Source organism: Aedes albopictus, chromosome 1 (genome assembly GCF_035046485.1).
Source record: "Aedes albopictus strain Foshan chromosome 1, AalbF5, whole genome shotgun sequence".
NCBI lineage: Eukaryota > Metazoa > Arthropoda > Insecta > Diptera > Culicidae > Aedes > Aedes albopictus.
This window is the reverse complement of record NC_085136.1, coordinates 154,304,390-154,331,605: the sequence shown is the minus strand read 5'-3', so window position 1 is coordinate 154,331,605 and position 27,216 is coordinate 154,304,390. Positions and strand designations below refer to the sequence as shown.

Here is a 27,216-nt window from a genome sequence, read left to right as displayed (position 1 = left end):
CTTTTTCCAAGTTTCCAGCTTTCCTCATACTACTAAGCATTTGATGAAAATCCAAAGTTCCTTATGAATCCCCCACATTCCATGAAAACAGTTTGGTATCTCCTTGAATCCCTAAAACTTTTTCTCAGCTCTTCTCCTACTTCCCCTAGCAATTCATAAAATCCACTGCCCCTAGCATTTCATAAAAAAAATCCTAAGTTTCCTTATGAATCCCCAACATTTCTTAAAATAAACATCGATATCTCCTAGAATCCCTAAAACTTTTTCCGGATTCTCAGCTCTCCTCATTTTGCCCCTAGCATTTGATAAAAACCCAAAGTTTCCTCAGGAATCCCCAACCTTCTTTAAAATGAACTCTTAAACTTTTTCCAAGTTCTCAGCTTTCCTCAATTTGCCCCTAGCATTTCATAAAAATCCAAAGTTTCCTCAGGAATCCTCAACATTCCTTGAAATGAACTTCGAGTTCTCCTAAAATCCTACAAACTTTTTCCAAGTTCTCAGCTTTCCACATACTGCACCTGTGGAGCGGACCTGGCGTGAGGGTTAGAACACTTGACTATCACGCCGAGGACCTGGGATCGAATCCCACTCCCGACAAACTCGCAAAATGTGAGCTCTTCCTTCGGAAGGGAAATAAATCGTGGGTCCCGAGATGAACTAGTCTAGGGCTACAAATCTCGTTAAAACAGATAAAAAATAAATAAATAAATAAATAAATAAATAAATAAATAAATAAATAAATAAATAAATAAATAAATAAATAAATAAATAAACAAATAAATAAATAAATAAGTAAATGCTCCACCTAGTATTTGATAAAAATCCAAAGTTTCCTCAGGAATCCCCAACATTTCATGGAAAGAACCTCGATATCTCCTAGAACCCCTTAAACTTTTTCCCAGTTCTCAGCTCTCCTCATACTGCCCATAGCATTTCATAAAAATCCAAAGTTTCCTTATGAATCCTCAATATTCCTTAAAATGAACCTCGAGTTCTCCTAAAATCCTTAAAACTTTTTCCAAGCTCTCAGCTTTCCCCATACTGCACCTAGCATTTGATAAAACCCCAAAGTTTCCTTATGAATCCCCAACATTCCTAAAAATGAACCTGGAAATCTCCTAAAATCCTTGAAACTTTTTCCAAGTTCTCAGCTTTCCTCAATTTGCTCCTAGCATTTCATAAAAATCCAAAGTTTCCATATGAATCCCCAACATTCCTTAAAATTAACCTCGAAATCTCCTAGAGTCATTAAAACTTTTATCCAAGTTCTCAGCTCTCCTCATACTGCCTCTAGCATCCCAACTAACAATTGCAAGTCATAAACAAGCAAGCTTGCTGAATTGTTGCTTAATAATGGTAATGATAGCTGAACAAAAATTATGCTCTACACATTACTGTTTAAATGATTTTTCAATTGAGAAAATAGTCAATGTTCGACTTTCCTCATCGGTATCAACAATGATAAATTAAACACTTTTCAAAAGTTTAACAAGAAATTTATTCGACAAGCATTGATTCCTTAACAAAAGAGTTTAACAAAACATTTGCCTGCATCTTATTAAGCTGATGTATCGATAAGCATATACTCCTGAACAATGTGCTTTTCACTTGTCAAATAAACGCCTTCAGCCCGTCATAGTTTGACTCGGAACTTTGTTCGGATTAAGGGATAAATCATGGCTAAAACTGTTTAGACAACCAAGTTATTAAAGAACCAAAATAATAAACGAATCACATAAAATAAAACAGAATTATGTAGTTTAACACTGAGTGCCAAGAGACGTAATCAACGTAAAAATGAGGCATTTATTTATTATTATTAGTCTGTAACAAGATATCTTATACCTTAATTATTATATATTTTTTATCTTCCGCAGCAGTTCGATTGTACGAGACGCTTTAATCGATGCATTTGACATTTCAGTGCTGTCGTGTTTACTGAATATTGTTCCCACAGTCACCTAGATAACCAAACAGCATTCAGAATTCGACACATTTCAAGTATCCCTAAACATCCTTATGCACTATTTATTGAACATAATATCAAGATTCCATGACAAAAGCATAAATAAAAAAAATGCTTAACTAATCTTCGACTGAGCATGAGTAGGTTACCTGAACAGATGCTGTGAATGTACCATGTCCAACACCATACCGCACCACATATTGTCATACATTCACATTTACATTTTACATTTAATAAAAAAAAATAAAAACATATTCATATCGCAATTAGTTCGTCTGGAAACAATATCATCAATAAGGACCAACACTTTTTGGCCGCATTCGATACAAGTTTTCTCACCGTGCGATAAAAATACTGACAGCGAAATCAGAATGGAAAACACGTGTTTTGCGCTGAACAGCTGTTGAAGTATGAGGCGTTGTTCAGTTGATTACCACGTGCTGTGCTAATTCACCACTGCTGAACACAAGTTCAGGAGTGATCATTATTGAGTCATGGGAAGATTATGTTTTGCTTTGGGTGCTGCATCTCACCATCTCTAGGATGGCGCAGACAGAAAGGCATGCGGCTGGTAATCTACAGGTCTCGAGTTCTAATCCGGATTTAGGTAATTTTATATGTAATTCTTATTTCATAATAGGTGTTCTCAACATTAGAGCAAATCATTACTCTCGTGAGAGTTCAACATTTTTGCATTTTATTTATTTTCAGTCATTTTTGCCAAAGCTTAACAACAACTTTCTTGTCATTTGTAAAACGCTTTGAACAACAAAAAATTAAGTTGGTGCACAACATGATGCTTTATAACTTCTCCAAATTTGTGTGAACAAAACCCGAACATAGGTTGTACGTGAAAATAATTCAAATGTTATTCAACACTATGCTGAATTAATTCGTCATAATGGTGCCTGTTAAATGTGTGATTGTTAGTTGGGATTTCATTACAATCCAAAGTTTCCTCAGGAATCCCCAACCTTCCTTAAAATGAACTCTTAAACTTTTTCCAAGTTCTCAGCTTTCCTCAATTTGCCCCTAGCATTTCATTAAAATCCAAAGTTTCCATATGGATCCCCAACATTCCTTAAAATTAACCTCGAAATCTCCTAAAATCCTTAAAACTTTTTCCAAGTTCTCAGCTCTCCTCATTTTGCCCCTAGCATTTCATTTAAACCCAAAGTTTCCTCAAGAATCCCCAACCTTCCTTAAAATGAACTTTTAAACTTTTTTCAAGTTCTCAGCTTTCCTCATACTGCCCCTAGCATTTTATTAAAATCCAAAGTTTCCTTATGAATCCCCAACATTCCTTAAAATGAACTCTTAAACTTTTTCCAAGTTCTCAGCTTTCCTCAATTTGCCCCTAGCATTTCATTAAAATCCAAAGTTTCCTTATGAATCCCCAACATTCCTTAAAATGAGCCTGGAAATCTCCTAAAATTCTTAAAACTTTTTCCAAGTTCTCAGCTCTCCTCATTTTGCCCCAAGCATTTCATTTATACCCAAAGTTACCTCAGGAATCCCCAACTTTCCTTAAAATGAACTCTTAAACTTTTTTCAAGCTCTCAGCTTTCCTCATACTGCCCCTAGCACTTCATTAAAATCCAAAGTTTCCTTATGAAACCCCAACATTCCTTAAAATTAACCTCGAAATCTCCTAAAATCCTTAAAACTTTTTTCCAAGTTCTCAGCTCTCCTCATTTTGCCCCTAGCATTTCATTTAAACCCAAAGTTTCATCAGGAATCCCCAACCTTCCTTAAAATGAATTCTTAAACTTTTTTCAAGTTCTCAGCTTTCCTCAATTTGCCCCTAGCATTTCTTAAAAATCCAAAGTTTCCATATGAATCCCCAACATTCCTTAAAATTAACCTCGAAATTTCCTAAAATCCTTAAAACTTTTTCCCCGTTCTCAGCTCTTCTCATTTTGCCCCTAGCATTTCATTTAAACCCAAAGTTACCTCAGGAATCCCCAACTTTCCATAAAATGAACTCTTAAACTTTTTTCAAGTTCTCAGCTTTCCTCATACTGCCCAAAGCACTTCATTAAAATCCAAAGTTTCCTTATGAATCCCCAACATTCCTTAAAATTAACCTGGAAATCTCCTTAAATCCTTAAAACTTTTTCCAAGTTCTCGGCTTTCCTCAATTTGCCCCTAGCATTTCATTAAAATCCAAAATTTCCATATGAATCCCCAACATTCCTTAAAATTAACCTCGAAATCTTCTAAAATCCTTAAAACTTTTTCCAAGTTCTCAGCTCTCCTCATTTTGCCCCTAGCATTTCATTAAAATCCAAAGTTTCCTTATGAAACCTCAACATTCCTTAAAATGAACCTGGAAATCTCCTTAAATCCTTAAAACTTTTTCCAAGTTCTCGGCTTTCCTCAATTTGCCCCTAGCATTTCATTAAAATCCAAAATTTCCATATGAATCCCCAACATTCCTTAAAATTAACCTCGAAATCTTCTAAAATCCTTAAAACTTTTTCCAAGTTCTCAGCTCTCCTCATTTTGCCCCTAGCATTTCATTAAAATCCAAAGTTTCCTTATGAATCCCCAACATTCCATGAAAAGAACCTCGATATCTCCTAGAATCCCTAAAACTTTTTCCCAGTTCTCAGCTCTCCTCATACTGCCCCTAGCATTTCATAAAAATCCAAAGTTTCCTTATGAATCCCCAACATTCCTTAAAATTAACCTCGAAATTTCCTAAAATCCTTAAAACTTTTTCCCCGTTCTCAGCTCTCCTCATTTTGCCCCTAGCATTTCATTTAAACCCAAAGTTACCTCAGGAATCCCCAACTTTGCTTAAAATGAACTCTTAAACTTTTTTCAAGTTCTCAGCTTTCCTCATACTGCCCATAGCATTTCATTAAAATCCAAAGATTCCTTATGAAACCCCAACATTCCTTAAAATGAACCTGGAAATCTCCCTTAATCCTTAAAACTTTTTCCAAGTTCTCAGCTTTCCTCAATTTGCCCCTAGTATTTCTTAAAAATCCAAAGTTTCCATATGGATCCCCAACATTCCTTAAAATTAACCTCGAAATCTTCTAAAATCCTTAAAACTTTTTCCAAGTTCTCAGCTCTCCTCATTTTGCCCCTAGCATTTCATTTAAACCCAAAGTTACCTCAGGAATCCCCAACCTTCCTTAAAATGAACTCTTAAACTTTTTTCAAGTTCTCAGCTTTCCTCAATTTGCCCCTAGCATTTCATTAAAATCCAAAGTTTCCTTATGAATCCCCAACATTCCTTAAAATGAACCTCGAAATCTTCTAAAATCCTTAAAACTTTTTCCAAGTTCTCAGCTCTCCTCATTTTGCCCCTAGCATTTCATTTAAACCCAAAGTTTCATCAGGAATCCCCAACCTTCCTTAAAATGAATTCTTAAACTTTTTTCAAGTTCTCAGCTTTCCTCAATTTGCCCCTAGCATTTCATTAAAATCCAAAGTTTCCTTATGAATCCCCAACATTCCTTAAAATTAACCTGGAAATCTCCTAAAATCCTTAAAACTTTTTCCAAGTTCTCAGCTTTCCTCAATTTGCCCCTAGTATTTCTTAAAAATCCAAAGTTTCCATATGGATCCCCAACATTCCTTAAAATTAACCTGGAAATCTCCTAAAATCCTTAAAACTTTTTCCAAGTTCTCAGCTCTCCTCATTTTGCCCCTAGCATTTAAACCCAAAGTTACCTCAGGAATCCCCAACTTTCCTTAAAATGAACTCTTAAACTTTTTTCAAGTTCTCAGCTTTCCTCATACTGCCCATAGCATTTCATTAAAATCCAAAGTTTCCTTATGAAACCCCAACATTCCTTAAAACGAACCTGGAAATCTCCTAAAATCCTTAAAACTTTTAAGGATTTGCCCCTAGCATTTCATAAAAATCTAAAGTTTCCTTATGAATCCCCAACATTCCATGAAAAGAACCTCGATATCTCCTAGAATCCCCAAAACTTTTCACAATTCTCAGCTCTCCTCATAATGCCCCTAGCATTTGATGAAAATCATTTTTTTTTTTCTGGGAATCTCCTACATCCCTTGAAATGTAGCTCAAACTCTCCTGATATCATTCAATTCTAAAAAACTTCCTAGCTTTTTCCTGACGGCTTCCAGTAACTTCAAAAGTCCTAAAGTTGTCTTGGATATATTCATCATCCTTTCGAATGCACCCGAAATCTTCCAAAAATCCCTTAAACTCTCAAAGATCCCAGCCATTTTCAAACTGACACCATACCAACCCCTCTTTCCCCTTACCCCCTTGAATTCCATTAAACTACTAATAAATCCATTAAACTCTTTTCAACATTAAAGCTTTTTTAAACTGCCAAAAGAATGTTTTTAAAATCCTAGCAATTTAAAAATGCTTCCTAACATCTGCTAAAAATTACTAAAATAATTTACCGTCATACCGTAAAATTCCGAATGTACAGACCTTTTTCAAACTGTTCCCGTATCGCATAAAAATCCTAACTTTTTCTTCAAATCCCCAGTACATGTGGAATGCTCCTCGACATCTTTTAAACATCCATTATACTCTTAAAGGATCCCAGCTTTTTTAAGCTGCCCGAATCGTCTTAAACAAACAAACAAAAAATAGAAATCCCCACAGTCACTTGAAATCCTTTAAACTCGTTTCAACATTTCAGCCTTTTTCAAACTGCCTTCAGTATTTCATAAAAACACTGAAGTTTCCTTAGAAACCCCCGGCATCCGCTGGGATGCACCCCATCTCCCAAAAAATCCTCAAACTATTCCCAGCCTCTCAAACTGCCCCAAGTTACAGTATCTCATAAAAATCCCAACATGATCTTAGAAAATCCAAACATCCCCTGGAATGCACCCTGACATCTCCTAAAAATCCATGTAACCCTAACATCCCATCCTCTTTCAAATTGCCCCCAGTATTATTTGTTCCCAAGAATAAAATGATAAATTTGAGCACGTCTATGATTCTTGCTTCCTCATCATATCAAACAGACCCTATAATTAACAACAGCCCATTTTTACTTTCATGAGCGCAGAGCATCTATCTTCAATTTAGAGAAAAAAAAACATTAAATGGTTTTAATTTCTAACAAGTTTGTGAAAAAAATACTAATAAAACTCGGCAGCGCACACCACCCCACCCGATCAGCACCGCAGTATGACTGCGAGTGCGAGGAATCCAAAAACGGCAAAGGATTTTAAACACCCCGCGTTGCTCGTTCACCATTTGCTCTCCTCTCACCAGTCTCACCACGGCCGTCATTAGTACTGCTGCGGCTAGCACTAACTTGCTACAATTTTGTGCGCTTCCTTTGCCACACAGTCGCCGCGTCACCGTATTCTTTCTAGCGGGGATTCGATGCGGCTTTCTAAGGCACGCGCATTACTCGCATGCACGATAACCACGGCGTTGAGCAATTTACATACTACGCCAACTTTCCGCACGAACGACCAACTCGCTCAGATTGGTGCAATGTTTATCATACACGATTACACATAGCACCAATCTGAGTGAGTTGGTTGGTCGTGTGACAACCGTTCGATTGGTGTGCGGGTTGGCCTTCGCTTCTCTTGCCTGCCTTTCGGGAGAGTACGTCTGAGTACCAAAAGGGAAGTGCTGCCAAAGCACGGTTCAGTGAAATCGGTGCGATGATTTTCGCAATTCGATGACTTTTCTACACAACTTTTAATTAAGTATTGTGGCTAAACTACAAATCATTCAATGTTGGTCCCAAAGAGAGATTGTTAGAAAATTTTATAAACAACATTTTGTAGAAGAACACTTTTTAAGTTAAGTTTATTTTCCTATAAATTACATCAATAATAGCTAAAAAAGAAGCTGTTTTGTGGGCTTACACCACAAACATTTCAAAATTTATGAATGAAAAAGACTTTTGATCAAGTTTTTGTCCAAGAAGCATAAATTCCCAAAGGTTCAAGCTTTCGATTCATAAAAAAACTTTTGCGTTTTGATCAAAGATCGCTGAGTTACAGGTCTTTGAAATTTGGCGTTTTTAAAAACATCGAATTATGAATAACTCACTTAGCAGTGATTTCCGACCCCATGTTCCTTGGGCACTTTTTCATGACTCGAGGTCCTCTAGCTACCCCTAAAATATGTACAATCAGGAAGCAAACACCCTGTATTATGGCAAATAAATGTCTATTATAGATCTATGTTTGTCACCACGACAATGGTTTTCAGATTTTTTTTTCTTATTTGCATATATAGTCATGAAAATTTTCTGGAGGGGGCCTGTCGGATTTGGGGGGGGGGAGGGCCTGGCCCCCCAGGCCCCCCTCTAGCTACGCCAATGTGGATTTGGCCCCTCAGCTCCAATATCATGCACGCTGGCTGTAGTGCATAACAAGCGAACACGACATTGGTAGGTTCATCCGTTCGTGAGTTTTGTTGCCTCAAATGGACTTTATACTCATTTTTATATACAGGGTGTTAGGTTCGTGAGTGCAAACTTTTAAAAGGGTGACAGAAAACCATAAATAGTGAAAAAAAGTGTTCTATGCATGTGATCAAATCTCAACCGTTACGTAGTTATTGAACTTTCCATGTTTTTTATTATTATTGCCTTAACTGGCTTAAAACTTTAAAATGGTGAAGCTTAACGCAGTTTTTTTACCCTTATCGAAAGATTATTGAATTTTCTATCAAATGGCATCTTTGAATCGATTGGTTTGGTTAAATAACAAAGTTTTCTAAAACAAATAGCTCGAAAGTAGAGTTTTTCAATTTGTTGTTGTCAATTGTCATTGAAAAACGAATATTAAATTAACATTCTTTTTAGGCAAAGTTGTGGCCTCTGTTCCACTCTGCAATTCGTTCTTTGACATCAAACTTCTAGCTCTTATCGTTTTCTTACAATTTCGATTTAAATGTGCGGCACAGTGCACAAAAAAGTGCTTACCTTGACAACCGCAAATTTATGATCTGAAATGCGATGTCGGGGTCTCCAGTTAGCCTAGTGGTTAAGGCTATGGATCGCCAAACCGGAGACGGCGGGTTTAGAATTGAATAGAAATGCATAGAATTGGATAGAATTGTACAGAATTGAAAAGTATTGAATGGAATTAATTATATTTGAAAAGAATTCAATGGAATTGGATAGAATTGCAATGAATGAAAGATTTTTTTTTACTTTTGTCAAGGCATTTCCTCACTTTTTGGTTTTTGATTTTTTTAATAAATGCTTAACAATGCCTCCTCAAGGCATTGTTAAGCATTTCCTCACTTTTTGGTTTTTGATTTTTTTTATTAAATAGCGAAGCAATATTTTCAAAATCGGATTTCGTGCACATGTAGAGTATGGATCAAGGTATCTTCTGATTTTTTTTTTGTAAGGAGTGTATCGGAAATTAACTATAAACATTCAGGATGCTCTATCTCGAAGCATGTTTGGTCTTATCATTTCGGTTCTTCTATCAAATCTTCACAATACAGTCAAGTTTTGAACAGCCTGAAAAAAATTGAAAAATGTTTAGCATTATTGAAAATATTGTGGAATGAATACATCTCACAAATTAAAGCTTTGGACAAATTGTTGTTTTTTAAAGATTTTTCAGCGTTTCAATAACCTGTAGCGAATAAAACTTGTACGGCGAAAAATCCAAAAAATATTAATTATTGTTAGCAGTTATGTACACATAACATTTCACTGAACACCAACTTAAAAAAAAAATATTTATGATCGAAAAACCCTCAACATTTAATCCTAAAAAAACACTAATTTTTTGTCGAACTTTGACAGTCTGTTTTAAATATCTTCAAAGGTTATACAATTCCGTTCTCCACTAAAGCTACCTCGTCGTAAAGTTTAAAAACATTTCCAATAAAAAAAATTGAATCATCAATTTGATGTATTTTTTATTTGCGTAATCGTGCTTTGAATGAGCATCAAAAAATAGGATCCCTGAAAAATGACCTATTTTTATTTTTAAGAATTTCGCTAAAATGGAATCGATTTTTTTCTTGAAAAAAATTTTTTATCTATATTATGAGCAATCTGGGGAAGAATATATTTGCGCTAATATATTTTAAAAAATCAAAAAAATTTTCATGTTTTCCGCAATTTCAAATTTTTAAGAAGTGTCCAAAATTTCAAGATCATGCGTTTAAACTTTGAGATTGATGACCATAATTATTTTTACAAAAGCAATAGTGCCATTCCTTTTTTCTGAGAATTTATATAGTACCTCCAAAAATAAAATTATTTATAACTTGAATAAATTATTTTTTAGGATGTTTTGAACATACCGTCGATGGGGGTGACAATGGGTCTGGGGGGTGAGATTGGGTCAAAACGGAGAAACATAAAATTTGAAATAGCTCATCAACTATCGCTAATCTATATAGAAAACTTTATGTTATTTCAAAGAGGAGATGTTTTTACACGTCATGATGCAGAATAAGATGTTTAGCAATAATCGTTTTTTGTTAAATTTGTGGCTAAACTTATATGATCAAACTACTAGTAAATCACCCTGAAAAAAATTCTCCTTCGCAATGTTTCACAGAAGCACCTAACCATAAATTTTCTTATAAGTTATTAGCTGTAGGTATTACCTGGTTGATGCAACGAAAAAAGTGGGCTGCCAATGCACTTTTTATTAAAAAATTCAATATTTTCGGCCCTATGTCTAAATATTAAGAATGGGGGTGAGATTGGGTCAAGCAAGTTATCGAGTGTACATAACCTTTTAGTTAAGTTTAGTTTAGTTCAACTTGTTATCCAGTCCCCATTTGTCGTTAAAGAGGTGCCATGTTTACCGTATCATCATAAAAGCACGCTTTTTTTCGAAAATATGTCGAAGAAGTGTCAAGCGAGTGTATTCATAGGTTTAGTGCCTAAAATCATTTATAACAATAAACCCATGCGTTTGGACAGCTCCTCTAATCATCATCTAGCCTTTAGTGTACTGCAATATCGAAAGCTAACAAAATAGACTTAATAGCGTTCTTCCTCTCCACTCATTTTGAAATTTTAAGTAAATATCGTGAAACTACCAGATGGTAGTGGGATCCAGGAAATACGGGGGCTATAAAATTTAAACCGGTTAACGGTTAACCGGTAATAAAGCACAAAGTCGAAAAGCGAACGAACGTCGAATTGTGGCATACGAGATTGCTTATTGATTACATATTTAATTTGAATTTTTTGAATTAAGGGTGCCATATAAGGATCATTCATAAAATACATAAAAATACTAATGAAAGAAGAATAAGTCTACCGTTGTGCTAGAACTCATATAAAATTTATTAAAAAATCCGTTTAAATGTAATAACATTTAGCGCAATAGCGAGAGAGGGTCTAATAATGTGAAATGTTGTGTAACATAATATTTGAACGACCCTCTATCTTGAGATGAAGTGATTTGCTTTGGCAATATAGAGGCCAATGATCATGCACATAAGAGTTTATAACGGAGGGTTTGGTTAATCATTTCTTATACAGTACCTATACTAAAAATATCATGTTTTTTTTTTCAATCAATCTTTTAATGCGTCCCTCCCTCATTGTAATCCACCCCTCTCCTCTCATGGAGATTGAAACTTTAAATGATGATGATTATGGTGGCTAAAATGACGATACAACATACAAACGTTATTTTATAAAATTTCAACCATTTTTTCGGTTGTATTAGCCCTTTTAGGAGAATTAATCATCTTTTGAAATTACCTAAGTTTTCATTCGTCATGGTTACATTGTATTTAAAGTAGTTTTACTAGATACGATCAATAAAATGAATTTATATTCTAAAATAGGCAACTTCGAAAACTTTGACCCATTCTCACCCCCTCTAAGGGGTGAGATTGGGTCAATTTTCAATCATTTGTAGTTTAGTAAGCAATTCATGTAATGTGATACTTTCTTGCTAAACTATCATTACCACATAGAAGAGTATACATACCAAATAAAAAGTTATTCCGACTTCAATTGCATTTGTTATTTAACAAACAATCTTTGAGTATCCTTTTTTGACCCATTCTCACCCCAACGACGGTATATAGTTAATTTCTGATACAGTCCTTAGTGAAAAAATTTTGTTTTTACAGAAACCATTTTTGAGCAAAATTTCACAAAAAAATGGTTTCTGCAAAAATGGAAAACATTTTCCATCTCAAAAAAAAAAAAAAAAAAATCAGGAGATACCTTGATCCATACTCTACATGTGTACGAAAACCGGTTTTGAAAATATTGCTTTATTATTCAATAAAAAATCAAAAACCGAAAAAATGAGAAAATGCTTCCAGTTTCGCCTTAATAAATCTAATCAACAGACAAATATTGTCATTATTATGAATAAATAAAAATATAAAATAACAGAAGATTTTTTTTAATAGACGAGAGTAGAAGAGAAGAGTGATCAGTACCCAAGTAACAATTTTTATTTTATCATTTACTTGGAGAAAATCACAAGTTCAACTCAATAAAACTAACGCTGAATCTATTTTTACTCCAGCGCTATCATAAAACAAATACAAAACACTTATGAATCCGATTTGGCCCACGCTACAAGATACTGTTAAGATATGGTGCGAAGAACTCTACAAAGCTTGTTAGTTTTGCTCAAAATGATTTGTGTTGGTTTAACAGAGTAGCGTGAAGTCACTATAAGCATTTTATAAAATTGATAGTTTAAATTGGCAGTCAATTCAGAGTAGGAAAAGTTTAATCGTATTTATTGATCGAAAACTTTAGCTGATCCATAAAAAAATGCCCTAACACAAATCAATTTCAAGACTGGATTATCTCTCAAAATTAGAAGTTGTGATTTAATTATATCATGCCATTGACGCAATTTTTAGACAAGATAGTTTTGCGCTTTATAACTCGTGAAATACGTGCCGTGAAAAATATTCGGTGAACATATACGTAAAACTTACAAAAATAGCATCTCCCTTCAAAAATATGATGAAATTGTGGAAAAAATAGTCATTTAACCGAATAAATGATTATCAATTTCTGAAACCTGTAGCGATGTGCATGATATTGTTGGGTTGAACATTTATTTTTGTTACCATTTACTGTTTAAAACAACAAAATATGAATAATAAAAGCATCAAAACAAATTTTTCTTCGCAAATCAAAACATGTCTACCGCTTTTCTCACAGAAAAACTCGCGAAAACGCCATTACTTCTCGTTTTCTTATACAAACTCGCAATAAATCAAACTTCATTGATTATATAAAACTTTTTTCATCATTCAAAAAACTATTTTGCATAACACAAGACAACCAACTCTGCAACAAACCCACCTCCATACCAGTAGCTTTTGTGGTCATCTTGCTTAAAAGTGTATTCTTGCAATAAATTTACTTTGATTTGACAGCAGGGATGCCAGATGTGAAGACATGTCTTCAAATTGAAGACAATTGAAGTTCTGTGAAGACATTTATTTTTGTGAAGACATATAGAAGACATTTTAAATTTTGTGAAGACTTTTGAAGACTTTTGAAAGCTGAAAAATAATATTTATTTATGTTGTTATTCTAAACCAATATTTCAAATCTTGGAACAATTTCAGATGAAATGCGTTATGATTTTTGTAGATGAAATTTTAAACTTTTAAAACTTTAAACTTACTAATTTATAATTTTTCGGTCTTCATATTGGCGGAAACTTTTAAGCAGTTTTTAGTTAAAATACAAATCAAATTAGATGACCACCATTTCATGGAAATTTTAGGAAGTATGCTGAACTATTGAATTAATTTCTTATCAGCAATTGTTTATAGAAAATAAAATTTTCATCAACAAAATTCCTCTGGAAATTCAACTGAGTAGGGTCTGGGACCATTTGGGCAGGAGCACCTATTTTGGGCACTTGCTGCTATAACTCAATCAATTTCAAACCGATTGACTTGAATTTTTGCACATAGCTAGATACTGCGCCTTCCTGATCGTGTTTCAAAAATCAAGTCAATCGGTTCAAAATTGACTGAGTTATAGCAGCAAGTGCCCAAAATAGGTGCTCCTGCCCAAATGGTCCCAGACCCTATTCTATTTTTTCAAAAATCTCCAAAAACAGAGGTTGCTTCTAGAATATTACCAAGGTTTTTTTTTTCGGAAATTCTCCCCAGAACTTTGTTTGAATTTTAAACAGAGCTTCATCCAGAATTTTCCGCAGACTTGTCCGAAGATTTATCCAAGCCTTTTAAGATTTCTCCAGTAGTCCCTCGGGAATCTCTCTAGAAGTTCCATGAGAATTTCTTCAGGATTTCATCAGAAATACCTTCAAAAGTTTCTCAGGAATTCTTCTAGGTGCTCTTCGGATATTCCACCTGGAGTACCTCAGGAATTCTTTCAGTTCCGTGGGAATTCCTCCAGGAGTTTGCCGAATCTTTTTTTTTCAGCAGTTCCTCGGGAATTCCTCCAGGAGTTACTCGGGAATTCATCCTGGAGTTCCTCCAAGAGTTTCTCGGGAATTCCTTCCGAAGTTCCTCGAGAATTTCTTTAGGTGATCCTCGAGAATTATTTTAGGAGTTCCTCGGAAATTCTTCCAGGAGTTCTTCGTGCATTCCTCCAAAAGTTCCTAGAGAATACCTTCAAGAATTCCTCGAGAATTTCTTCAATGAGTTCCTTGGGAATTCTTCTGGAGCTCCTTGGGAATTCCTCTGCAAGTTCCTCGGGAATTCCTTTAAGGGTTCCTCAGTTAATCCTCCAAGAGTTTCTCGAAAAATCTCCTAGATGTTTCTCAGGAATTCCACCAGGAGTTTCTCGGGAATTCATTCTGGAGTTCCAAGGGAATTTTTCCAGGAGTTCCTCGGGAATTTCTTCAGAAGTTCCTCGAAAATTATTTTAGGAGTTCCTCGGGAATTCCTCCAGGAGTTCCTCAAAAATTACTTCAAAAGTTCCTCGAAAATTCCTATAGGTGTTTATTGAGCAATTTTTCAAGAGTTCCTCGAAAAAATTTCCAGTAGTTCCTCGGGAAGTTCTACATGAATTCCTCGGGATTTTTTCCAGGAGTTTGCCAACAACTTTTTCGGGAGTTCCTCAGGAATTCCTTTAGAATTCCTCTATGAGATCCTCTAGAACTGCCATAGGAATTGCTAGAAAATTTCTTGGAAAGTTTCTCCATGTATTCCTCTGAATTCTTCTAGGAGTTCCTCAGGCATTCCTCCTGGAGTTCGTTGATTTTTTTTTCCAGGAGTTTTTTGGGGATTTCTCTAGGAGTTACTCGGGAATTCCAGAGTTGCTCGGGAATTTCTCCTTCAGTTGCTCGGAAAATCTTCAAGAGATTCTCGGGTATGCCTCTAGGATAATACCTCTAGGAGTTTCGGAAATTGCTCCAGGATTTTGTCAATTTTTTTCGGGAATTTCCTCCAGAAGTTCATTGAGAATCCCTCTAGCATTGTCTCGGGAATTCTTCCAGAAGATTCTCGGGAAATGTTTCAGGAGTTTATCAGAAATTCATCTGGATATACCTATGAATACCACCAGGAAATCGTCGAAATTTCCCAGGAAACTCCTGGAGTAGGTTTTCTAGGGATCAAGAGTAAATCTCGAGGAACTGCCCGAAAAGAACCTCGAAAAACGAAGGGATTCCCGAGAAACATGAACTCCTCAGAATATTCCCGAGGAATCCGAAGAGGAATTCCCAAGGAACTACTGGAGGTTTTTCCGAGAAACTATTTGAGGAATTCCTGAAGGAATTGTCGATGAACTTCTGGAGAAATTCCCGAGGATCTCCTGCAAGAATTCTCGAAGAACTCCTGGAAGGAATTTGCCGAGGATTTCCTGTAGAAATTACGGAGGATCTCTTGAAGGAATTCCTGAGGATCCTTGAATGAATTCTAAAGAAACTCCTGGAGGAATTGTTGAGGATCTTTTGGAGAAAATTTCGTCGATTTCCTTCATGAATCTCCTGAGGGAACTTCCGAGAAACTGCTGGAGGATTTTTCGATGATCGTCTGAAGGAGTTTTCGGGGATCTCCTGGAGGAATTCTCGTGGAACTCCTGGAAGAATAACCGAGGAGCTTCGGGAGGAATTTCCGAGGAACTCCTGGAGTAATTCCCGAGCAACTCCTGGAGGAATTTACGAGAATCTCCAGGAGGAACTCCCGAGGTTCTTCTGCAGGAATTCTCGAAACTCCTGGAAGAATTCTTGGTTTGATTCGATTCGACCTCCTAGAGGAATTCCCGATGAAGTCCTAGAGGATTCCAGAGAAACTCCTGTAGAAATTTCTGAGGAACTCCTGGAAGAATTGTCAAGGAATTCCCGATAAACTTCCGGAAAAATCCCGAGGAACTCCGTCAGAAATTTCCAAGGAACTTCTGTAATAACTGCTGAGCACTTCCTGAAGAATCTCCTAGGATCTCCTGGATGAATTCTCGAGAAATTCCTGAAGGATTTTTTTAGGATGATCTCCTGATGGAATTCCTTAGAGCTCCTAGAGGAATCACCGATGAATTCCTAGAGAAGTTCCCGAAGATCTCGTGGAGGAATTTCCTAAGAGCTTGCCTAAGAGCTCCTTGAGAAATTCCCGAAGAACTCCTGAAGGAATTCCCGAGGAGGTCCTGGAGGAATTGCCGATGAACTCCTGTAGAATTTTCCGAGGAACTCCTGGAGGAACTTGTAGAAGGATTCCTGGGAGAATTCTCGGGAAACTCAACTCCTTAAGAAATTCTTAGAAACTTATGAAAAAATTCCGGTGGAACTTCTAGAGGATGTTTCGAGGAATTTCTGGCACAATTTTTGAGGATCTTTTGGAGGAACTGCCGAGGATCTGCATGAAGACAAGCATGAGGATTTGCTGAGGATCTTCTGCAGGAATTCACGAGGAACTCCTGGGAGAATTCTCGAGGACCACTAGGGGGGATTTCCGAGGATGATCTGGGGAAATTCCCGAAAAACTCCACGATGAATTCCCAGGGATCTTCTGAAGGTATTCGTGAGGACTTCCTGTGGGGATTTCCGAAGGAATTCCTAGAGAAATTCCTGGATTTTTTTTGTGGAACTCGTGAAAATAAATCCGAGGAACTTGTTGAGGAATTTTCGGGAAATCCTTATAAAAATTGCTATGGAAATTCTGGAGAGAAGCATGCATTATTGCTGGATGACCTCACGGTATATTCCTTCATATAAACCTAAGTGAGAACATGGCATAAATTTTGACTTCTAACAGTATTTTATTCTAAAGCCACAATATGGGGTGTGAAGACATGTGAAGACATTTTAACGTGCCTTGTGAAGATATTTGAAAATTTCACCTGGCATCCCTGTTTGACAGCTGTTTGTTTTGTTTTTCTCGCTCAGCATCAACAGGTCGTGTGTGCAGGTAATGAAATTGTTTTTGCAATAAAAACCACAAAATAATTGAAATTTGTTTACAGAATGCCATACAAAGTAGTGCAGACGATTGAGGATGGCGAAATCTGCCTGAGTGTCATTCCCAGTGGGTGGGAATCAAAAGGAATCCTCCACTGGCCTAAGAAGCACCTTGTCAACAAGTTGTCGCAAGTGGAATCATCGGTGCCGGACGAAAGATGGGAGCGGATGAACTGTGTGTGTAAACGGGAGTTCAAAACACGTTCCGAAGCAGAAGCTGAGATGGACCGGATGGAGAACAAATCCGATACGGAAATTGAGGAGACTCATGTGACGCTTCCACCCAAGAAAAAGCTCCGTAATGACCCACCGAGCAAATCTCATGAGACGTTCGAGCCCCGAGATTTTAACGCATTGATCACCTCTGCCACAATGGATCTGCAAAAAACGGAAGCTGGTACCAATCAGGATCAGGATGTTCCATTGGATTCATCCGTAAGTGCTTGAAAAACTAACTTAAAAGTAGCAGCTTTTTACACTGATTTTTATTACAGATTGGTGATCAACAAATTATTTTCGTCGAACCGCAGTGCACAATAACCGAAGGGCAAATGACCGATTCTTCCCAGCTGATTTATTTGAACACTAACAGTGCGACCTCTGACGCCACAGGATCTGCCGAGTTGCAAACCATAATTGCTAACCAGAACACCATCAAGGACAACCAAACTAAAATTATGAAGTCCATGGCGAATATGCAGACAACGTTGAATTTTCTAGTGGACTCTGTGGCACAAAATGAGGTACCGCAAAAAGTAGAGAAGCAAAAGGAATCAGGCAATGAAGTCATCAACCCCATTGACAGTTTGGAGGATCTTTCAAACTTAGAAAAGTACTTGGACAACGAATACAATCTGCAGAACCTATCAACCAGCATGGCTTTCATTTGTGGTACCAGTGGAAAAGCACAAGGGATCGACTGTTGCTACAAGCTGGTTGATTATTTCTTCACGCGACGATTCTTGACTCAGTGCTCTTGGACGGGTGCGGCAAGATTGACAGACGGCAATGCAGGACAGCAGGAAAGTGGACCGTCTACATCTGGAGACGTTGCTGGAAAGGTGCCATTGAAATTTTTCAAAAAAACTCGGCAGTTGTTTTTGAATCTTGTAATGCGGGCTGACAAGGACTTTTCAGAATTGGAAAGCGAAAAGTTTTTCAAAACTGTTTTGAAAAACAGTAAGCAGAGGACGACAGCAAAAACTCTAACTTCCACACACAAAAATCGACCGAAAAATTTGAAGTACAAAACAAGCAAACATAATGACGAGAATCAACCCACCCATCCTGACGGTGGTAAGGATAAACCCAAGGAGCAGGAGAGTGGTGAAGGAGAAGAAGACAATCAAGAACTATGTGAAGATGGAAAGGGTTAACATCGGGATAAGGACGACAGAATGAGAATATATGTCAACGAGAGTGAAAAGCAAAAGAAAAGAAAAGATCCTAAGGAGATATAAATACAACAAAACAGGACAAGGAACAGAGAGAGAGGACAGACAAACAAAAGAAGAGGAAAAATAAAAAAAAGAGAAATGAGAAGACGAAAAGGATTAACATCGGGATAAGGAAAACGGAATATAAGTGAGCAATTATATGATAAAAAAACAACAAAAGAAAAGAGGAAATCCTAAGGAGTAACAAAAATACAACACAAAAATACAGGAAATAGAGAGAGGTGACTGTACATCAAGATCAGATGTAAGATTGAACAAGTAAAATATATTTGTTTTGGTATTTCGATTCGTTTTGTTTTATTTACAGCAGACTGTGAAGTAGCGGAATAAACACGGTTCCTTCTGTCTTCAGTGGTATTGCAACCATTTTACATTTGATGGTAGATGGATCAAACTCAGTTAATACATTTATGTCGCATTGCGAACGATAAACGTTCAAATGACTTGATTTGATAGGAGTGATAAAAAAGTCAGTTATGCGTTTTAGCGGGAAACCAGAAATAGTAAGCGTTTTGTTACATTGTGCCACATTTTCAAACATAACAATTTGATTAGTTTTTGTTAAGAACCACTTGTTAGCTGAATCGTTGCTCAAAGAGTACTTTTCAAAATCGACTCTGGCATACACTTTTGTGTTTGGATCAGTATTTGAATTTGAAATTTCTTTTTTTCATAATTGGAACGTGCTTGCTAGTAGTCGTGTTATTTACCATTTGGTTCAGTTCGCTGATGCGCCTTGCGACTTGGGCTAACGGTTTATGGCCACTGCGAATCATATTTTTGATTCTGTATAGTTTACTTTCAAACGGATAGGCGCTAAATTTAGTAAGGATACCAAACCGTTTAACATCATCGATCAAGTGATTGAGATTATGAACATTACTAGTAATAAAATCTTCGCCATAAATTTTAGCATAACATTCAACATAGTGCACAAGCAAAGTGTGTGCTACATCAATTAGGTTAGCATATGCTTCTGAAGAACATATAGTAATCGCACAAAATAATGTTAGAAAGTGTTCATATACATCAGAGGGTAAAAATGGTTTTAAAATAGCAATACCAATGTAGTACAAAAATGATCGAAACTCTAATCCTTTCCAGTGACCTAAACTATCTAGTCCTCTGACTGATCGATGGATCTCACGTGGAAGCTTGATTTGAAATAAGATCTGTGATATATCGGAGATATCCTTGGCAGACCACTTGCTTCTGTAGTTTCCAAACTTTCCGTCTCTCCATCCTAGTAGACATCTCTTCATGATTCCAAGATCGATCAAATGAAGAGAATCGCCTACTGGGAAGTCAGCGATCATATCAAGTGGCAATCGGAGCAGAGGTGAATCAGTTTTGTGATGGGATCCATAAACACGTTTTCGAAATCCAGAGTCTGTTCTCTTCAAACTGTTTGTTTGGGGATAATAGTTGCAATGTGACAAGTATGAGTACTCTCCGGATACTGTGCATTTCTGGCAACCGTTTTGTGCGTTGAAGTAGGCTACACCTGTAATTAGAAAAAATATATATGTGTTCATTCTGGTTTTGATTGTATGGGTCATTTTTTAACCTTTAACAAAAGATCTAGCGGGGGAGTCACAAATTATGCAGCGAAGTTTCACGTTGATCTTATGGCTATTGATGATCACGCCGTGTTCCAAGATCTCGTTGAGTTCGTCGACGAAGGGGGCCAAAAAAGCATTCAAATCTGTCGGTTTTGATTTGCCGCTGTAGATTCCGATAATCATAGGCTCCACGTGTGGAAGCTCAACGATGTTGAACAAGATGGGCCAAAATTCATCCTTGGAACTTTTGTAAATTGGTAGTCCATCCAAGTTTACATTGATTGATATTGACTTCGATTCATTTAAATCCGCGAACAAACTCTGAAGACACTGCCGAAGACCATGGTGCCAATATTGCCCTTGTCCCAATGGAGTGAGCGGAATGTCTTGAGTAGTTTGAAGAAGAGTACGCGGATCTTTAGGTAATACGTTTGGCAAGCGATCATTGATGATTTTGATCAAATCTTTCAAAGCACTTTGTTTGATGTTATGCTCTAGAGACCAATTTTTAAGCGCTGTTGATAACGCTTCGTTTTTATCATCCTCGTTGTCGTATTCTTCTTCATCCTCGTCCGTATCTTCGTCCGCACAACACTCGTATACGACCTCAGCCCTAAGAGGTCTATTGCGCAGTTCCTCCGGCATTCCCGATTCCTCGTGCAAGAATTGTCTTACATGTCTTGCTTTTGACTCTGCTTCTGGTAAGGGAAACGATGTTTTATCAAAGCCATCTTCACATATCTCAGAAGATTTCGTTGAGGAATGTAAATTCTGTGTAATTATCGAAGGATTCACTATTTTATTATAGTTATCATTAACTTTTCTTTTAAATGAACCACTAGACTTGAATTTTTTCCACCGGTTCGGTTCCATTTTTGACAGTTCTGATTGCAGTCGGTTTTAGAACGAATGTTCTTAACTAAGATTAAGGGGATATATCGTGGTTTTGAGATACATTTATTGAAGGATGCGACCTTGTGCTCATCTTCAAAGAGCTTGCGATAAGAATAAATGTATTAGACTTGTGAATCACATGTTTATTTGTCTACAAGATTGTTTCAAACCATGACATAAGACTGTAATAAGGGCATTTCATTACGAACCTTTCAAGAGCTTGTCAGAACCGATTCAAAACTAGAAAAAAAATAAATACAATAATACTCGTCAAAAGTGCTCTTAAAGTAAACAAGTTTTATGTGTTTTATAAATGATAGCCATAAATTTCAAATAAATTAAAGAAGCCTTCAAATTGTTACTTGGGTAGATTATTGGAGAGAAAAGATATGTGTAGCAAAAATAGAATAGAATTAAATAGAATAGAAATAGAATAATAGAAAAGATTAAATAAGAATTAAATGCAATAAAAATATGATACATCCAAGTTTTTTAGCTATCCCTAAAATTAAGATTCATTAAATCGTATTTATAAAATCAATCAAATGAAGTAGATCTCAAAACTAGATGCATAAAGGAAACTGAATGTGAAGATTGTTCTTACGAACGCCAATAGCAACTCCAAGCATAGCCCACCGTTTTTTTTTCAAAACCACAAACAGTAGCTGCATATTTTCGCGGGCGTTTATGAGCAGGCGAAATGTTGTTCTTTCAGCTCTCTGCCAGTTCCTTTCCTCGGCGATGGATTAAATATTATTTATCGCTTGATTTTGGCACTTTGAAGCACTAAAGCAACCGTAACAAATCTTCTCCAGCCGGTTTTTTGGCGTCTTTATTCTTTTTCTTTAATAGTGGCGTCGCCGTCACCGTGGTGGTTTCACTACCATCGCCGAATCGTAACATCATTAACTGTTCACTCGAGCGCAAGACAGAAGGTGTTTAAGTGATTTACCGATTTATCGAAAATCACATAGCGATTCTGTTTTTACTCTGCACTAGTGTCAATTCGCATAAATTCCAAAGCCCATTCGAAAAGTAACGGAAAATGAATTGGGAATTACTTCGTCCCATCCTTCATCATCATCATCGTTATTGTTATGACCTGTGTTGACACAACACCCCACTGTGAGGACGAATGACCTGCTGCAGTAAGTACCCTTGCGAGTAACTAATCTGCAAATGATCCGATTTTCTGCGAAGTACAGAAGGAACGTCGAAGAAGGAATGGATGTTCTAGCCCTTCCGAAGGTTCATGGCAGGATGAAGGTAAGTGGGGCAGTGGAAAATCCTTAACAATAACTACTAATTTTTTGAGCATACATTCTCGAGATTTGCATTAACCTGAGATGACAGCGATGCACCTAATCCTAACTCGTTTATGGGAGAGATCTAGATGTTTTCCACTGTATTTTGGATTTGGTCAAGCAAATAAATATGTTACGATTTGATACATTTGTTTAAGAAAGGATGCGGTGACAGCAGTTCATAGATTAAGAGGATAATAATTTACGACCAACGCTTACCTTTGTTTTTTTTTTTGTGAATCGTTGAGCAACTAATAGTTAATCAGTTATTCCACGCAAGTTATTGTATTTCAACTGCTTCGATATGGAAGTCTGCATAAAACCTCCGCATATCAATCCAATCCATTTTTTAAGTTATCACACTCTTTTCATTCTATCTTGTGCTTTTCTTATTGCTATGGATTTGTTGGAGCGTCATTTGTTTAGCCATGGTCATATTCGGGACTAGCATGAGAAATAAAGTTATACCAGCCATCACGTTTTGATGTCACATAATCGATTGACACGCTAACGCTTTGCCATATTGCGGCAGCCTAGGTATGCAAATAATAGGCAAAAACGGTGCTAATATTTATCTCTCACTCGTTGCTAACCATCCTACATTCTAGAGAAATGAAGAACACTCATTCTTACCCAGCGCTGCTCGCTTCCAAGCGGGACTTATCCTTACTCAACCGTCTAATCAACATGTAATCAACGCAAAGTAAGGTGAAAAGAACTAAAGCGAACGTCAAATGAAGCCTTGCGGGTGCTAACGCGATAATTCAATTGAACTAAAACCTGATACCCGTGGATGACGAGGGGAACTCGTCCGCTTCGTTCTCTATCTGTAAAGGGGGGCTATTGATATTGATATGTCGTGACATCGTTACTAGCAGAATAGAGTTGTCACCTCGTTCTTTTGTTCTTTCAGTGTAATGGTTCTGAGGGGTGATGGTAGGAACATTGACTTTTAATTTTTAACAAACGAAACAACATAAATTTAAAATATTTTTTTCAAGAAGATGGCTTTAAAGAATGTTTGGAAACGATATTTTTATTTTGAATTTTTGGAAGTTTTTAACAAAAACACCTCTAAGAGTTTGCAGGCATAGCCCTTGAGAAATGTCCTTCAAATTAAATACTAAAGATTTAATTAGAAATATTTCTAGCAATTCTTAACGCACCTTCAGAGTCATTTTGACCATGCCGTACATGGTACATGATCTCGGAGAGCTGTTCCCAACGCGATGCATTAGAATGGTAGAAAAAATAAGCATTTTTTCGGGAATACTTCTTGGTACTCCTTGGGTCATGGCTTCAAAGGTTTCTTCGGAAATACCTCCAGAGATTCCTTCGAAAGTATCTCCATATTTAATACTCTTAGCAATTGGGATGAAATCTGCTCATCAGACACCCGAACGGCCAAGGCCCAGGTAGTGTGGGGTTAATGATCGTCTCTTACAAGTAAAGTATGAGGCAGGACTGCACCCGCTGAACACATTCCCATTACCGCCAAACACTACGTCTAGGCGTTGCTTCAGAGAGGGGCTAGGGTACATAATACCGCCAAGGTAAGTTGCGATCGATAACTCGCTTTAGGGAATCCACCAAGGTAGCATGCTTGCGCTTAGCCAGTTTCCCGGCTGGTTCTTACCACTCCCTTTGTCCTAAAGGCGGCCAGGGTCAACCACCACACCCGCGCCCATCTGTTCTGCAAACATCAAGAACTGCGTGCATCGCAAGTCGATCTGCTGAAGGCTCGGGCTCAGGAGTGGCTGACAGTAGCCTCCACCTTACCCGGCCCTAATCGGGGACCCCACTCAAACCGCGGGATCCAACCCAGTCAGAGATGCCAGATAAACAGATTTTTCTGTATTATAAAGATTTTTGACCATCTGTATAATCGACTACTGTTATCATGACTTTTCTATACGAAAACAAATCTAATAAAAGAAATCATTTCGCGCGTATCCACCCCATCAAGAAGCAGAAACATTTAGCCCTTTCCACACAGGAATGAACTAAACACATCAAAGGACAAATTAATAAACCAAGCCAAAGGGACTCATAACCTGGAATAACGCAATACACTAAGGTCTTTTTTTACACGGTTTTTTTTTACACGGTTTTTTTTTACACGGCTTTTTTTACACGGTTTCGCGAATTAACACGGTTTTTTTTTACACGGATTCGCGAATTAACACGGTTTTTTCAACTTTCTCGCGCTAAGTGTCTAGAAGGGAACTTTTACTATAAAGAAGAAATGGGATTTATGGGAAAGGGTTGCAAGGGAGTTGAAAAGTGGTATGAGGTGAAGGCGGATGATGATGTAAGAGGTCTGCAGGAAAGGGATGTGTGGGGGGTCTGTTTCTTGAAGGAGGGGGGGGGGGTTAATATATGGGGGGCTAGGAGGGGTTAAATGGGGGGTTTCCTAAAGGTGATTTTTGGAGTATGGTTCAGCGTCCTACAGGTCCATGGAGCATAGTTCTGAAGAGAAGTAATTTTATTCAAGGATATTCTAGGGCATCCAAGAACTTCCGCGAATAAAGGCCTTAAGATCTATAAGCGTAATGGATGGGTTGTAGTCACATTACTGATACGGTGCAACATCCTACAGGTCCTCAGAGCAAAGTTCTGTAGAGACGTAGTTTTCAAAGATATTCTAGGTCCTCCTAGAACTTCCGAGAGTTCAGGCCTGAAAATCTACGAGCGTTATCAATTAATTGTTTCCATATTATTGATGTGGTGTAACACCCTACAGGTCCATACAGCATAGTTCTGAAGAGATGTTGTTTTCAAGGATATTCTAGGGCATCCAAGAACTTCCGCGAATAAAGACCTTAAGATCTACAAGCGTAATCGATGGATTGTAGTCACATTACAGATACGGTGCAACATCCTACATGTCCATGGAGCATAGTTCTGAAGAGATATTGTTTTCAAGGATATTCTAGGGCATCCAAGAACTTCCGCGAATAAAGGCCTTCAGATCTACAAGCGTGATTAGTTACATTACTGATCCGGTGCAACATCATACAGGTCTTTAGAGTCTAGTTCTGTAGAGACGTAGTTTTTAAAGATATTCTAGGACCTCCAAGAACTTCCGAGAGTTCAGGCCTGAAAATCTACGAGCGTTATCAATTAATTTTTGCTATATTATTGATGGGGTGTAACATCCTACAGGTCCATGGAGCATAGTTCTGAAGAGAAGTTATTTCCAAGGATATCTTAGGGCATCTAAGAACTTCTGCGAGTAGTGGCCTTAAGATCTACAAGCGTAATCGATGGATTGTAGTTACATTACTGATACGGTGTAACATCCTACATGTCCATGCAGCATAGTTCTGAAGAGATGTTGTTTTCAAGGATATTCTAGGGCATCCAAGAACTTCCACGAATAAATACCTTAAGATCTACAAGCGTAATCGTTGGACTGTAGTCACATTACTAATACGGTGCAACATCTTACAGGTCCTTAGAGCATAGTTCTGTAGAGACGTAGTTTTCAAAGATATTCTAGGACCTCCAAGAACTTCCGAAAGTTCAGGCCTGAAAATCTACGAGCGTAATCAATTATTTTTGCTATATTATTGATGCGGTATAATATCCTACAGATCCATGGAGCATAGTTCTGTGGAAAAGGAACTTCCCAAATATGCTCTAGGTTATCCAAGAATTTCCACGAATAAAGAATTCAAGATCTACAACCGCAAAAAAAATGGGTTTTTGTTAAATTACTGATACGGTGTAACATCCTACAGGTCCATGGAGTATAGTTCTGAAGAGAAGTTATTTTCAAGGATATCTTAGGGCATCCAAGAACTTCCGCGAGTAGTGGCCTTAAGATCTACAGGCGTAATCTATGGATTGCAGTTACATTACTGATACGGTATAACATCCTACATGTCTGTGCAGCACAGTTCTGAAGAGATGTTGTTTTCAAGGATGTTCTTGGGCATCCAAGAACTTCCGCGAATAAATACCTTAAGATCTACAAGCGTAATCGTTGAACTGTAGTCACATTACTAATACGGTGCAACATCTTACAGGTTCTTAGAGCATAGTTCTGTAGAGACGTAGTTTTCAAAGATATTCTAGGACCTCCAAGAACTTCCGAAAGTTCAGGCCTGAAAATCTACGAGCGTAATCAATTATTTTTGCTATATTATTGATGCGGTGTTTTATCCTACAGATCCATGGAGCATAATTCTGTAGAAAAAAAAAACTCCCCAAATATGCTCTAGGTCATCCAAGCAATTTCCGCGAATAAAGAATTCAAGATCGACAACCGTAATAAATGGATTTTTGTAAAATTACTGATACGGTGTAACATCCTACAGGTCCATGGAGCATAGTTCTGAAGAGAAGTTATTTTCAAGGATATTCTAGGTAAACCAAGAACTTTCGCGAGTAGTGGCCTTAAGATCTACAAGCGTAATCGATGAATTGTAGTTACATTACTGATGCGTTGTAACATCCTACAGGTCCATGGAACATAGTTCTGAAGATAAGTAATTTTCAAGGATATCTTAGGGCATCCAAGAATTTCCGCGAGTAGTGGCCTAAGCGTAATCGATGGATTGTAGTTACATTACTGATACGGTGCAACATCCTACAGGTCTTTAGAGCATAGTACTGTAGAGACGTACTTTTCCAAGATATTCTAGGACCTCCAAGAACTTCCGCGAGTATAGGCCTGAAGATCTACTAGCGTATTCAATCAA

General features: G+C 37.2%; 1 protein-coding gene across 1 annotated transcript; it reads left to right on the top strand.

Annotated features, from left to right (window-relative positions):
- The first annotated feature begins 17,193 nt into the window (after window positions 1–17,193).
- On the top strand, window positions 17,194–20,311 carry LOC109427985 (uncharacterized). Its single transcript, XM_062847427.1, has 2 exons — window positions 17,194–17,728; window positions 17,788–20,311. The coding sequence occupies exons 1-2, from the start codon at window positions 17,300–17,302 to the stop codon at window positions 18,667–18,669; spliced, it is 1,311 nt and encodes a 436-aa protein (XP_062703411.1). The 5' UTR covers window positions 17,194–17,299; the 3' UTR covers window positions 18,670–20,311.
- The last annotated feature ends 6,905 nt before the right edge of the window (window positions 20,312–27,216 follow it).